Raw genomic sequence first — 12,828 nt, forward strand, 5'->3', positions numbered from 1 at the left:
TGGTTAAAGTATTAGAGTTAGGAGTTAAGTTAAAGGGTTAAGGTTAGGGGAAGGGTTAGCTAACATTTTATGTAGCTGCATAGTAGCCAAAAAGTAGTAAGTAGGTGCAAAGTTTCTAATTAGCTAAAATGCTAAAGTTGTCCATGATGAAATTCTAACACGCAACCTTTGGGTTGCTAAACGTTTGCGTTATACGCCTACGGCCTACCTATCCACCTCGACCCACCACCCTCCTTTTGTTTTTGCCTTCTGTCTTATGTAACCATCCCAAATGTAACATATCATACTAATTTGATTGACGTATATTATGTTACGTCTAGTCTATGAGACCAGGCTGCTCTACCAGTTCCAATTCAGAATCCATTTTTAGCAAGGTCTGTGCTAAATTCAAAGTTGGCAAAGCAAGAAGGAACCTATTAACCGGCCATAACAAGGAACTGTAACCGAATGCATAAAGTGAACAGAAGCGATATTCAGAAACCCACTTTGAAATTGACTGAACACCAGCCAATGTCATTGTATGCACATCCATGAACTATTCCGCACAGCCACCAGCCAACATTACACAATGCCCCCGGATGTAGGCATGCTTTCCCATTCCCCCAATTACATTACAGGACTACCATAGCTACATTTCCTCAGGTCCCCATCCGCAATACACTCGCAATTAGTTTCAAACTCCGCCTCCGCAAAGGGCTGAATAATACAGCATGCCGGAGAGAATGAGATGTAGAGATGTGACTGTATGAACAAAGTGCTGTCAGGCTTTCTCTTGGGTTTGAATGACCGCAGTGATTGGAGAACATTTGGGTCTTTCATTCTCGATGCAACTTGCGATTGATGGTTAATGAAACTCCAGGGCTGCCTCTCAAATGGCACCGTATGCGATTTGGTACACAGCCTAGAGCTTAGAGCGAACTGTGTCAAGGTGAGAGGCACAAATCTGATTTGGTGAGACAAGAGGAAGAAAACATGGGGAGGAAAATAAAGCTGCCCCGTTTCTAACAAAAACCGTGTGCTTCAGTTGACCGTGCGTGTGTATGTGCAAATTTATGAATGTGTGTGTGCCTGCGCTTGTGCGCTTGTGTTTATGGCTGTGTGTGTGCCTGTGTGTGTGTCAATGTGTGTGTGTGCCTGTATGTGTGTCAATGTGTGTGTGTGTGTGTCTGTGTGCGTGCTTCTGCATTATGTATTTTACTCAGGTACTGATTGTTCTGTATGAATGAACGCAACAACACTTGTATGTCGCTCACACACTTCTCTGTCTTGACTTGTGTTTAGGTGATGCAACACCCGACAGATGGAGCCCAGATCCTGGGTCTCCATAGCAACGTGAAGGAGGTGCCGGTGCGTGCGGCCGAGCTCAGTGTGTATTCCCTGTCCAGTCAGCCCATTGACCATGAGGACGGCAGCGGGCAGACAGGGACCAAGGCCAAAGCCTTAGGTGGGGACCTGGAAATCAGTGCTTTTCATCACAACTGTTTGGCCCGCACACTGAGGAAAGCTATTCATCCTGAAAACCGATGTTTTTGGCATAATGTTATTTAATTGCATAAAGTATCCTTGTCCGAGTCAGAACGGCCCTTGGGGCAGGAGCCTATCTCTTGTTTTTGTAGCATGAGTCAGCTTGATGTACTAGTACACCCGTTGGACTGGACGCTAGTCTATCACAGGGCTTTTAATTGCATAATAAGTGCATATTTACATTGCACTTAGCCTGACAGTCATGTGAGTGAAACCATTTCCTTGGCAATTGCACATTTTAATAGACGTGTTTCTATATTGACAACTCGTTTTCACAAATGTTAACTTTTCGAAAGAAAATGCTTTTGAAAGAAACGTATTCTGTGTAGCCTCTCAGTGTCTCAATGTTTCACTCGTCCTTGTGTAACTCCAGAGATCTCCATACATTCACTACTTAAGTCTATTTACTGAAGTGCAATAAGCCCACCACAGACCCACTAATCGCCCCATGGGAAGGGTCCTTCCAACATATTGCCTGTGTCCACAGACCATCGTTACTATCGGTGCCTAAATCCCTAACCATGACAGCTTAAGTACATTAGGACCAATGTTACTGAGGGAAAATGCAGGATATTATTTTCAGTGGTTGTTAAGGCGGTTTACAGCCTGGCACATGATGCTCCCTCAGGATCCTCGTGCTCCCAGAGCCAAAATGGACGCTGAGTAAACGATACAGATGTCAGCTGCACTAATGTAAAGGAATTCACTGTGAAACTGATGGCCCGCATCCCAAAATAAAATCATCTGTCAAGGATGCAATATTATCCAGATGCTCAGCAAGCTATATGAAATCTTTTGAAAAATGTTACTGAACTCATTCATTCATTCTATTTTCCCGTCCTTGAGGAAGTATGGCGTGACATTAGAGGCATTTAAACTTACTTGACCTCGTCCTTTTAGCTCAGAGCCTTTGAGTGGAGCAACGGAACATAGACATTTAAAATCAATGCTAAATTCTCCAGAGTTTCCCAGTGAGTGAATGGAGAATTGACATGCAACTTTTGTTCTTGTCTTTGACCCCAGATCGCTCCCCGGATATGGATAACTACTCCGAGGATGACGACGACAGCTACTCTTCGGAGCAGGAAGCTAGCGACGATGCTGTTCAACCAGTGGTGAGACACAGCACATCTTACACTTTGCTGTTTGGGAAGATCTCCAGCTCGAATTACCTGTAATGGACACCCAAAAATACACACTGTATACTGTCGTTGTGTAAGAGGATGGAATGTAAGGGACTTTCTATGTTTGTGCTTTTCTTTGAACTAAACTTCTGTCTACTATTCATGTGCTGTTCTAATAACCAATTTCTGTGTTCATGCAAGTGGCTGACTGTACAAATCCTCACTTATCCGTAGCTGCAATTTGGCAGTACGCCCAGACCTTGTTTTGAGGACAAACGCAAGATATCTCATTTTCAAGGTCTCAGCTTAGAGAGGAGAAGCCTCGGGAGGTGTTCGTCTGTCACATGTTATGATATAGTATTGGTTGGTCACATGAATGAAACAAAACGGTAATGATGAATGAATTATGCTAAATCATGCAAATATAACTTGTCTGTGTATAGCCGTATATAAGACAACTGCTGGGTCTGCCCAGGCAGAGCTCCTGATTGAGTACTATGGTGCATTGAGTTGGTTGGAACCTCTCCAGTGCGCTGACAATAAACAATGATTAATTTAAGATTGACTTTGAGTGTCCCTGTGTAAGAATTTCCACGGCAATACCAATACAGTAAGTCCCTGCATACTATTTATCCTGGGTTCTAGTTGTAGTTATAGACCAAAATGTCATTGGCCTAGTGTTTCTCAATCTATAGCTCACAGTGCTGCACTTTATTTATCAAAGAGGTACATTCCCATGGGTTGTAAAACACTGATCTTAAAGACACAAAACTCTCTTTCATAGGACCTGTACGACGAGGATGATGATGTACAAAGGAAGCCAAAGAAAAACCGGAGGAAAATGATTCGAACAACATCCATGACAAGGGTAAGGATGGGGGGGGGGCTCCCTATATCAACAACTTTACAATGTGGTTGGATAAATTCATTCGAATACACATCAAGCCTAGCTTGTAAGTTTATTTTAGTGCAGAGAGAATGAGAATAGCCCCAGCATAGAGCCCTGAGGTACAGCACCTGTTCATGTGATGGCAGGGTCTGCAGGTACAAACTCTTGGAAGGGGATTGTTTTCAATGATGATGGGTTTTTCATACCATGCTTTTTCATACTATGCATGTTGACTCACTTAGAACAGCACTGTCGAATCCTTTTGAGTGCCCTTCAGAAAATATTCACACCCCTTGACTTTTCCCACATATTGTTGTTACAGTCTGAAATTAAAATGTATTCAATTGAGATTTTGTGCCACTGATCTACACACAACAAGTGAAATTTTGTTTTTAGAAACGTTTACAAAAATGTAAAGCTGAAATGTCTTCAGTCAGTAAGTATTCAATCCCTTTGTTATGGCAAGCCTAAATATGTTCAGGAGTGAAGATGTGCTTAACAAGTCACATAAGTTGCATGGACTCACTCTGTGTGCAATAATAGTGGTTAATATCATTTTTGAATGATTACCCCCATTTCTGAGGTGGCAGGTAACCTAGTGGTTAGAGCGTTGGGCTAGTAACCGAAAGGTTGCTATATTGAATCCCCGAGCTGACAAGGTAAAAATCTGTCGTTCTGCCCCTGAACAAGAGGCCTTTTGCCTTTTGGTAGGCCGTCATTGTAAATAAGAATTTGTTCTTCACTGACTTGCCTAGTTAAATAAAGGTTATATTAAAAATATATATATTTAAAAATATATATCTGTAACCCACAAAATTATCTGTAAGGTCCCTCAGTCAAGTAGTGAATTTCAAGCACAGATTCAACAACAAAGACAAGGGAGAAATTCCCATGCCTCGCAAAAAAGGGCACCTGTTGGTAGATGGATAAAAATATATATATCCCTTTGAGCATGGTAAAGTTATTAATTATGCTTTGGATGGTGTATCAATACACCCAGTCACTACAAAGATACATGCGTCCTTCCTAACTCAGTTGCCGGAGAGTAAAGAAACCACTCAGGGATTTCACCATGAGGCCAATGGTGGCTTTAAAACAGTTACAGAGTTTAATGGCTGTGATAGGAGAAAACTGAAGATGGATGAACAACATTGTAGTTACTCTACAACACTAACCTAAATGACAGAGTGAAAAGAAGGAAGTCTGTACAGAATCAAAATATTCCAAAACATGCATCCTGTTTGCAAAAAATGTGGCAAATAAATTACATTTTTGTCTTGAATACAATGCATTATGTACAATGCATTATGTTTTGGGCATATCCAACACAATATATCACTGAGTACCACTCTTATGGGTATGTTATGGGTATGCTTGTCATCAGCAAGAACCAAATTTTTTCGGGAGATAAAAATAAATGGATTAGAGCTAAGCACAGGCAAAATCCTAGAGGACAACCTGGTTCAGTCTGCTTTCCAACAGACACTGGGAGATAAATTCACCTTTCAGCAGGTCAATAACCTGAAACTCAACTCCAAATATACATTGGCGTTGCTTACCAATACGACATTAAATGTTCCTGAGTGGCCTAGTTACAGTTTTGACTTAAATCGGCATGAAAATCTATGGCAAGACTTGAAAATGGCTGTCAATTACCAAAAAACATCTTGTCAGAGCTTGAAGGGTTTAAAAAAGAATAATGGGCAAATATAGTACAATCTAAATGTGTAGAGCTCTTCGAGGTTTACCCCAAATACTCACAGCTGTAATCACTACCAAAGGTGATTCTAATTATTTTATCAATATATATTAGTGTAATATCTTTCATTAATCTTTAAAAAATGAATCTTTAATATTACCAAATATTTTGTGTAGATCGTCAAAAAGAAAAAAAGACCATTAAATCCATTTTAATCCCAATTTGTAACTCAACAAAATGTGGAAAAAGTCAAGGGTGGTGAATTCTTTCTAAGTACAAACTACATTTAAATGCAATACAGTTTTTCGGCCCCAATGCCTTGCTCCTGATAACTTTATGCTCGGGTTCAGTGTGTGCTGTCTCGAATGTTCCAAGCCAGCGCAAATGGGTGCAGTCATCAAGAGTCCACTGTAATCTCTTTAAGGTGTGTCTGTGATAGATCTGTTACTCAGTCTTGTCCTCTTCAGGGATGGCACAGAAGATGTCTCCTGTCTCCCAAATCCTTATCTAAGCAATAGTGACAGGAGAGTTGTCCTGGAATGAGTTCAACCTCCACTTTTAGACCAAAACACTGTGTAGATGACGCAGACTAAAACACCAACTAAGGATACAAATTAGGCAGGCACCAACACGCACAAACTGAGACCCAACACATGGGAGCTGGTAACACACACAGATATACACACACAAACATAAATCACAAATAAACGCACACTTTAACAAATACTTTCCCCAAGGCCTGGGTATTTGCTTCAATCAATAATCCTTGATGTTGTTAATAATGACGTCTGGCTTTCTCCGATGACCTAATGTGCCTTTGGTGAATCAGCGAATAATGCTCACATAAGGTCACCGAGGTCGAAGCCACTAAGCCGTGTGAACATTAAGTGACTTTTAATGGCACATCCTAGTGCTCTTCAGATGCTGGCACTCTTCAGATAAGCATATTAATGGGAGAAGGGTGAAATTGCCCCTAGACATTGATTTTGGGTCAGTTTAGCTTTTTCCCAATGAATGAATATTGTTAGGATTGGAGAAGGGGAAGCTTTTCCTAGATCTTTACCTATGGGAAACTTCACTCTGGAGCCTAATAACATTTGGTGGTGAAGACTAGACTCAAAAGTCTATTGTGTTAACTTTACTGGGATTTATTGAGCTCTCAGTATTATAGAGCTGTCATCACATGAGTTTGAAGACAGCTTTGTTGGTTACACTGACGTCTCTGAAAGATTAGCTTACGTCATGGCGTCAGCAAATGGGGATCATACTAAAAAGGATCATTCTGACAAGTTCTTGGTGTACTCTTGTTGACACCAAACTCTCTCTTCCTCTCCCTCCCTCTCCTCCACCCTCTCTCTCACTCCCATTTTACAGCAACCCAATTTCAAACAGAAGTTTGTGGCCCTGTTGAAGAGATTCAAAGTGACGGATGAGGTTAGTACTGCACGCTTCAACTGTTCTGTTTTATATGAATAACACGCTGCAAGGGATTCATCTGCCACTGCTTCAATGTTTTTGTAGAATGCTACAAGGTTCATAAAGTGTTCTTCATCTGTCCCTGTAAGGAGGACCCTTTCTTGTTTTCGGGTAGAACCATTTTTCGTTCTATGTAGAACCCTTTCACCCAACGAAGAACCCTCAAAGAACCATTTTATGAAAAGGTTCTACCAACCAAAAAACTATACCATTATACCATGCAATCTGTTAATGAAGTCCCAGATAAATGGAGCGTATTGTCTTTGACCCTTTCTGTTTACAGATCAATCTAATTGATTTAAGCGCTTTTGCTACTGTAGGCCCACTCTAGTCTCTTTAACCTAACCTCGCTCACTGTCTACCAGTCTCGCCCTGAGAGCGCCGCTCTCCTTTATCACCTAACTCCTTAACGATATTACCTCTCCTTCAAGCAGGAAGTGACCTAAGTAGGAAAGGCAACTGTAGTATTATTTGTATGTCCCAAATTGCACCTTATTCCCTGTATAGTGCACTACTTTAGACCAGGGCCCATCTCTCACTATATAGGGAGTATGGTGCCATTTGGGACACAACCCATGGTTCAACGTGTACAGGGCTGGCTGGGTTCATTAATGGTTGGTTATGTGCAGGATTGGGTCAACACACCTATTTTACTGACAGGACATTCTATGGAACAATCGGTTGACCCCGGTCACAGCTTTGTCATGCATCCTGTCGTCGGAATATATAAATAATTGAAAATGTTTGAAAAAGTATTGTCCATTAGAGCCAGTGTTTCACATTGTTCGTCTTCCCTAACCCAAAGTTGTGCTTCAGCACCTGCCAATATATTGAATCATAATTACATACTTGTAAATTACTCATTGAGTGTCACTTCACTTGGAACTGATGAGAGTAGCAGGGGTGTAGGACCCCTTGATTGGCAGCACTAGTTTATTACTGCACCAATCCAGACGTTGGGTTCGTTTGTAAAAGCCAATCACAAACTATGAGCGTCATTTGAGTCAAAATAAATTGAGATATTCAGCTAGTGAGAATATGAGGGGAAATTAATTATTCTTCCTGCAACAAAAACTAAATTCAAGATATACAACAGAACACTGATTTATTATCGCTTAGCAGTGAGTTTTTAATTGATGTTTCGATATTTTTAATTGGTCTCATCTCAGTCGGTAATGATTCATAAAAGGCCCAGAGACAACCAAGTCGGTAATGTATGGCCTGTGGAAATTAATTAAAATGTTTTGCGCCTCTAAAATAAATCAATTTTGTTATGTGCTCCAAGTCATTTCAGAACTAATTGACAAATAATATAAATACTCTCCTAGTTGAAAGAACATTGTCTGTGTTATATGCGTTCTGTATGCATATTCCATCACAATAGCTTCATAAGTCTAACTACAGTATTCCAAATAACGCCAGCTGTTTGTCAATTCTAAAGGGAAATATGGAAAAATCCCAATTTCCTCCTTTGAGACCTGTCATGTTTCCAAAGAAAACAAATTGCTATTGTAGAGAAAATATATTAATCATGTTGTTACAATAGCAATATGGCTAAAGATATATAAACTCAGTGGCCAGTTTATTAGGTACACCATCTAGTACCGGGTCGAACCCCTGTTTGCCTCGAGAACATACTGAATTCTTCGTGGCATGGATTCTACAAGGTGTAGAGTTTAAACATTGATCAGTTGGTATCAAAGGACCTAACCTATGCCAGGAAAACATTCCCCACACCATTACACCACCGCCACCAGCCTGTACCATTGACACTAGGCAGGATGGGGCCATGGACTCATGCTGCTTATGCCAAATCCTGACTCTGCCATCAGCATGATGCAACAGGAACTGGGATTCATCAGACATTTACATCATTTACATTTAAGTCATTTAGCAGACGCTCTTATCCAGAGCGACTTACAAATTGGTGCATTCACCTTATGACATCCAGTGGAAGACCAGGCGATGTTTTTCCACTCCTCAATTGTCCAGTGTTGGTGATCGCATGCCCACTGGAGCCGCTTCTTCTTGTTTTTAACTGAAAGGAATGGAACCCGGTGAGGTCGTCTGCTGCAATAGCCCATCCGTGACAAGGACTGATGAGTTGTGCGTTCCAAGATGCCTTTCTGCACACCACTGTTGTACTGCGCCGTTATTTGCCTGTTTGTGGCCCGCCTCTTAGCTTGCATGATTCTTTCCGTTCTCCTTCGACCTCTCTCATCATCAAGCTGTTTTCGCCCACATGACTGCCGCTAACTGGATGTTATTTGTTTGTCGCGTGATTCTCGGGAAACCCTAGACACTTGTGCGTGAAAAACCAAGGAGGCCGGACGTTTCTGAGTTACTGGAACCGGCACGCCTGGCACCGAAGATCATACCACGTTCAAAGTCGCTTAGGTCACTCGTTTTGCCCATTCTAACATTCAATGGAACAGTAACTGGATGCCTGTCTGCCTGATTTATATAGCAAGCTATTGTCACTGTCTGTAGGAGCGAACCATTTTTGTAAACAGGGTGGTGTATTTAATAAACTGGTGGTGTATGTATACAACTATTTTCTGAGTTACCAATGCTACTTTGAACTTTCAACTCCATCAGCCAAAGGAGTTATTCCTTGCCAGTGTGCTATTACTTGCTCTTTGGAAGTGATTTATTGGTTGATGGATGGATGGATGGATGGATGGATGGATGGATAAAAGATTGACTGATTGATTGACTGATTATTTCACTGTCCATTTGTTGTTGCTAGGTTCTGGACTCGGACCCAGTGGACCAGACCCAGGAGGTGGAGGAGGATCTGGACCTGCTCTATGATAGTCTGGAGGTTTACAACCAGAGTGACAGCGGCCCTGAGATGGAGGACAACGAGAGTGTCCTCAGCACGCCCAAACCCAAACTCAAGTAAGGTTCTGCAAAATGTTATCGGTGCTGTACACCTTAACTAAAGTAAGGCCCCACAAAATGTCTCAAATACAGATAAACCCAAACTCAAGTAAGGCCCCACATCATGTCGCCAGTACACCTACACTCAAATATGGCCGCACAAAATGTTGTGAGTACAGCTAAACTCAAACAGGGCCCCATATAATGTTCACACTTTAGTCAAAGTGAAGACTCACATTTTCCTCAGTGTTAAGGGGAGTTTATTTATGCATTGCTACTGTACATCAAATCAAAAGAGAGAGAAAAGAAAGTCGCTGCAGGGGAGAAACGTGAGAGACAACTGTAGCTGAATGACTAGTATGAAAACATCACCTAAATGGGTACACAAGTTAGTGTCACTACTACCCACCTCAGCACAGTCTCTCAAGTATGTCTTTTTTCGGAAAGTTTCAAATATGTTTTTTTTATGTGGTTGTCACCCAGGCCCTTCTTTGAGGGAATGTCCCATTCGAGCTCCCAGACTGAGATTGGGAGTCTGCACAGTCAGAAGAGCCAGGCCAGGGACCTGGTCTGCATCGTAAGAAAACACACACACACACACTCACTCCTCTTTGTTGCCATTGGAACGTAAGGTCACAACACACAACACGCCACACACACTAACACACACAAATGTTTTTCGTTTGTTACTCTGCTGGACTATCTTTTAAATATAATTTGGATTAGCATGCTAATGCTAACACGTGTCCTACCGCTCCCATTTGTTTTTTTTAACCCAACAACGCTCAAATGCTCTGAAGCTATGCAAACATGGGTAGGTTGCTGACTATCCAGATCCATTGTCTATTTAGATCTCCAGGTTTATCTCTATTTAGCCATCTATAAGATGAACTATCCCTTTAAATACTAGTGATTTGTGACATCCATATATATATGCCAGGGGCATCACTTATCAATATTGCATAGAAACTATTCCTAAAAATCGAATAAAAAAAGTGTTTTATCAAACAATCCTACGAGCGTCATGCACACACCGGTAGGAGATAACCGTTGATAAATACCAAATGTTCTCAGCCTCGGTGCTTGTGCACGACCTTGGCTATTTGCGTTTCGAAACATCCCCAAATTAACCATATATGAGCAAAATCATCCCTTTAATGCCAGTAGGTAATATACAACGCCGTACCATGAAATAGCCTACAACGGCCCAACCAAAACAAGCTAAGAAAAAAAATCTGCTCCTAGACGGAAATAGAGTACAACCAAAAGGTTGTATTTAGTTTGCTCAGTTGTGGTTTGACCAGAACAAATAAAAACATAGCTACAAAAAGAGGACAACTCAAGTTGCTTTAACAATGGCAAATATACTTCAAATGAGTGGGCAACAGTCACCAGTAAGCCATCCATCCTCAACAGCTCCCTCCTGTAGAGTATAGACCAACGTTGCTGTTCTGCAGAATAAACAAGACGTGGGTTCCACCGGGCCACGACATTCAGCCGCGTTTTTTACACGTCACACAACCTATCGCCTGCACATTAAGAGTGGAAGCCCTTTTCTGTTCACCTAGTTGAACTCGTTTTGGGGCGGTGCGACGTGGGCGCCCTCTATTGCTCCGTTCGTATTTGGGAACCCATTGATGGTAAAGAAACCCCTCTCGACTTCAACCTGTTGCGCGATGGTGTGTGGAAATGGTATGTTACAGTTCGTTTTGCTGATGATTGCGTCCGAAACATTGGCTCCTCCAGGGATGTGAGATACCGATCAGCAAGCTCCCGCTGAAAAGTGCCCATTGGGTTAACACTTTAGTGTGCACCAGAATGGCATGCGTTTGAATGTTTTGTACACTCAGTGTATTTTCCCAATTCTATGCTTGACAAGCAGTTCCCTTTTTCTACCACTTGGCACTGTGCGTACGCATTGTCATGGCTGTGCATAAATGTACACACTCTCAAGCAAATAAATCTCACACTTTGTGTGGAAATGATCTCACGCATGGTTTACACACAGATATGTGGCTACACGTGATTGATAAATGAAGCCCCAGGCATTTCGAAGGATGAACTATCCCTTTAAATAGTAATGATTTGTGGCGTCCATATCTATGCCAGGCATTTTAGTTTAGGTACATTTGTATCTTGGGTGAACTATCCCTATAAATATTACATTCTTTTTGACATCCATATGCTAGGTATTTTAGATGAGGTACATTTGTAGCTATACCCTTTAAATAGTCAATTATATGTGGCATGCATACGCCAGGTATTTTAGATGGTTATTCCTGGATATTCTCGGAATTGTATGTATGGTAGTACTGTGTACTGCACCAGACACTTTGTAACTGTGTGGGTGGTTTCTTAGTGTGAGTGTCAGACATTGAGTAAGGCCAGATTGATTCTGCGTGCACGGTGTCCTAAGCCCTGCAGAAATGATTTGTACTGAGGAGGAACTGTCGTTAATTCAAGCGAGTCAAACATTGCCACAAAATATGGATCTATTCTAGCTAGAACATTGATTGTCTCATCAAATATGTGAGCACCAAGTATCAATAAAGGCATTTCAGAGTTTGACATTTGCGCACGTTAAAGACGGATTCCGCAGTAGGGGAAACAGTTCCACTGTCTGACCCACCGCCATTCTTGTTGTTTTTGTTTTGTCGACGAAGCGGTGAGGAGCGTGGCGAGACGTGGGTCCAAAAAAAATGGCAGTACATATTTTACTGTTCTATTGCACATTGCAATGATGTCATAGGGGAAGAAAAGAGTGTTCTTTGTTTGCCGTAACTTCTTTGTTGTTGTAATATCACACAAAGAAATGTGACAGTTTCACCATTAAGGATTCCAGCTTTAGGTAAGCAAACTTGTGGAATGTCGCAGATAGAAATGTCATGAACACAGTGTGTTCCTGCAAGTCTGATGTAGCTTGTGTCAAGAAAAAGGAGCCAGCCACCTACGGGTTAGTAGTCAGCTATTTCGCTGCCAGCTGGCGCATATGAAAACTCACTGTGAACAGAGTTCATGTGATTTATTTTTCTATATTCGAGACATGGAATTAGGATATGCTCAAGGGCGTCCCCTAGCAGGCGGTTTTGGTAACTGCGTCCTGTGTTCTGCTCCTTTTAGGGTGGAGATCTGCTGACCCCGGACAGGGCCAAAGTCCTAATAGGGACCAAGTATACAGACGACAGCGCCGGATTGGAGTCTCCTGCGGGGGTGAGTGGGAAAGCTGCCCCTAG

At 41.8% G+C, this 12,828-nt stretch overlaps 1 protein-coding gene across 2 annotated transcripts in view; it reads left to right on the plus strand.

Annotated features, from left to right (window-relative positions):
• The window catches only part of LOC129839163 (phosphofurin acidic cluster sorting protein 2-like), a 93,726-nt gene that overhangs the window by 48,213 nt on the left and 32,685 nt on the right, over positions 1 to 12,828 (plus strand). For both annotated transcript variants that reach the window (XM_055906457.1, XM_055906464.1), the window contains exons 5-11: positions 1,282 to 1,444; positions 2,548 to 2,639; positions 3,433 to 3,516; positions 6,611 to 6,670; positions 9,462 to 9,613; positions 10,079 to 10,172; positions 12,716 to 12,805. In XM_055906457.1, coding sequence (XP_055762432.1) covers positions 1,282 to 1,444; positions 2,548 to 2,639; positions 3,433 to 3,516; positions 6,611 to 6,670; positions 9,462 to 9,613; positions 10,079 to 10,172; positions 12,716 to 12,805 — 735 coding nt within the window. The remainder of the gene's footprint in view (positions 1 to 1,281; positions 1,445 to 2,547; positions 2,640 to 3,432; positions 3,517 to 6,610; positions 6,671 to 9,461; positions 9,614 to 10,078; positions 10,173 to 12,715; positions 12,806 to 12,828) is intronic.

This window comes from Salvelinus fontinalis, chromosome 3 (assembly GCF_029448725.1).
Source record: "Salvelinus fontinalis isolate EN_2023a chromosome 3, ASM2944872v1, whole genome shotgun sequence".
Lineage (NCBI taxonomy): Eukaryota > Metazoa > Chordata > Actinopteri > Salmoniformes > Salmonidae > Salvelinus > Salvelinus fontinalis.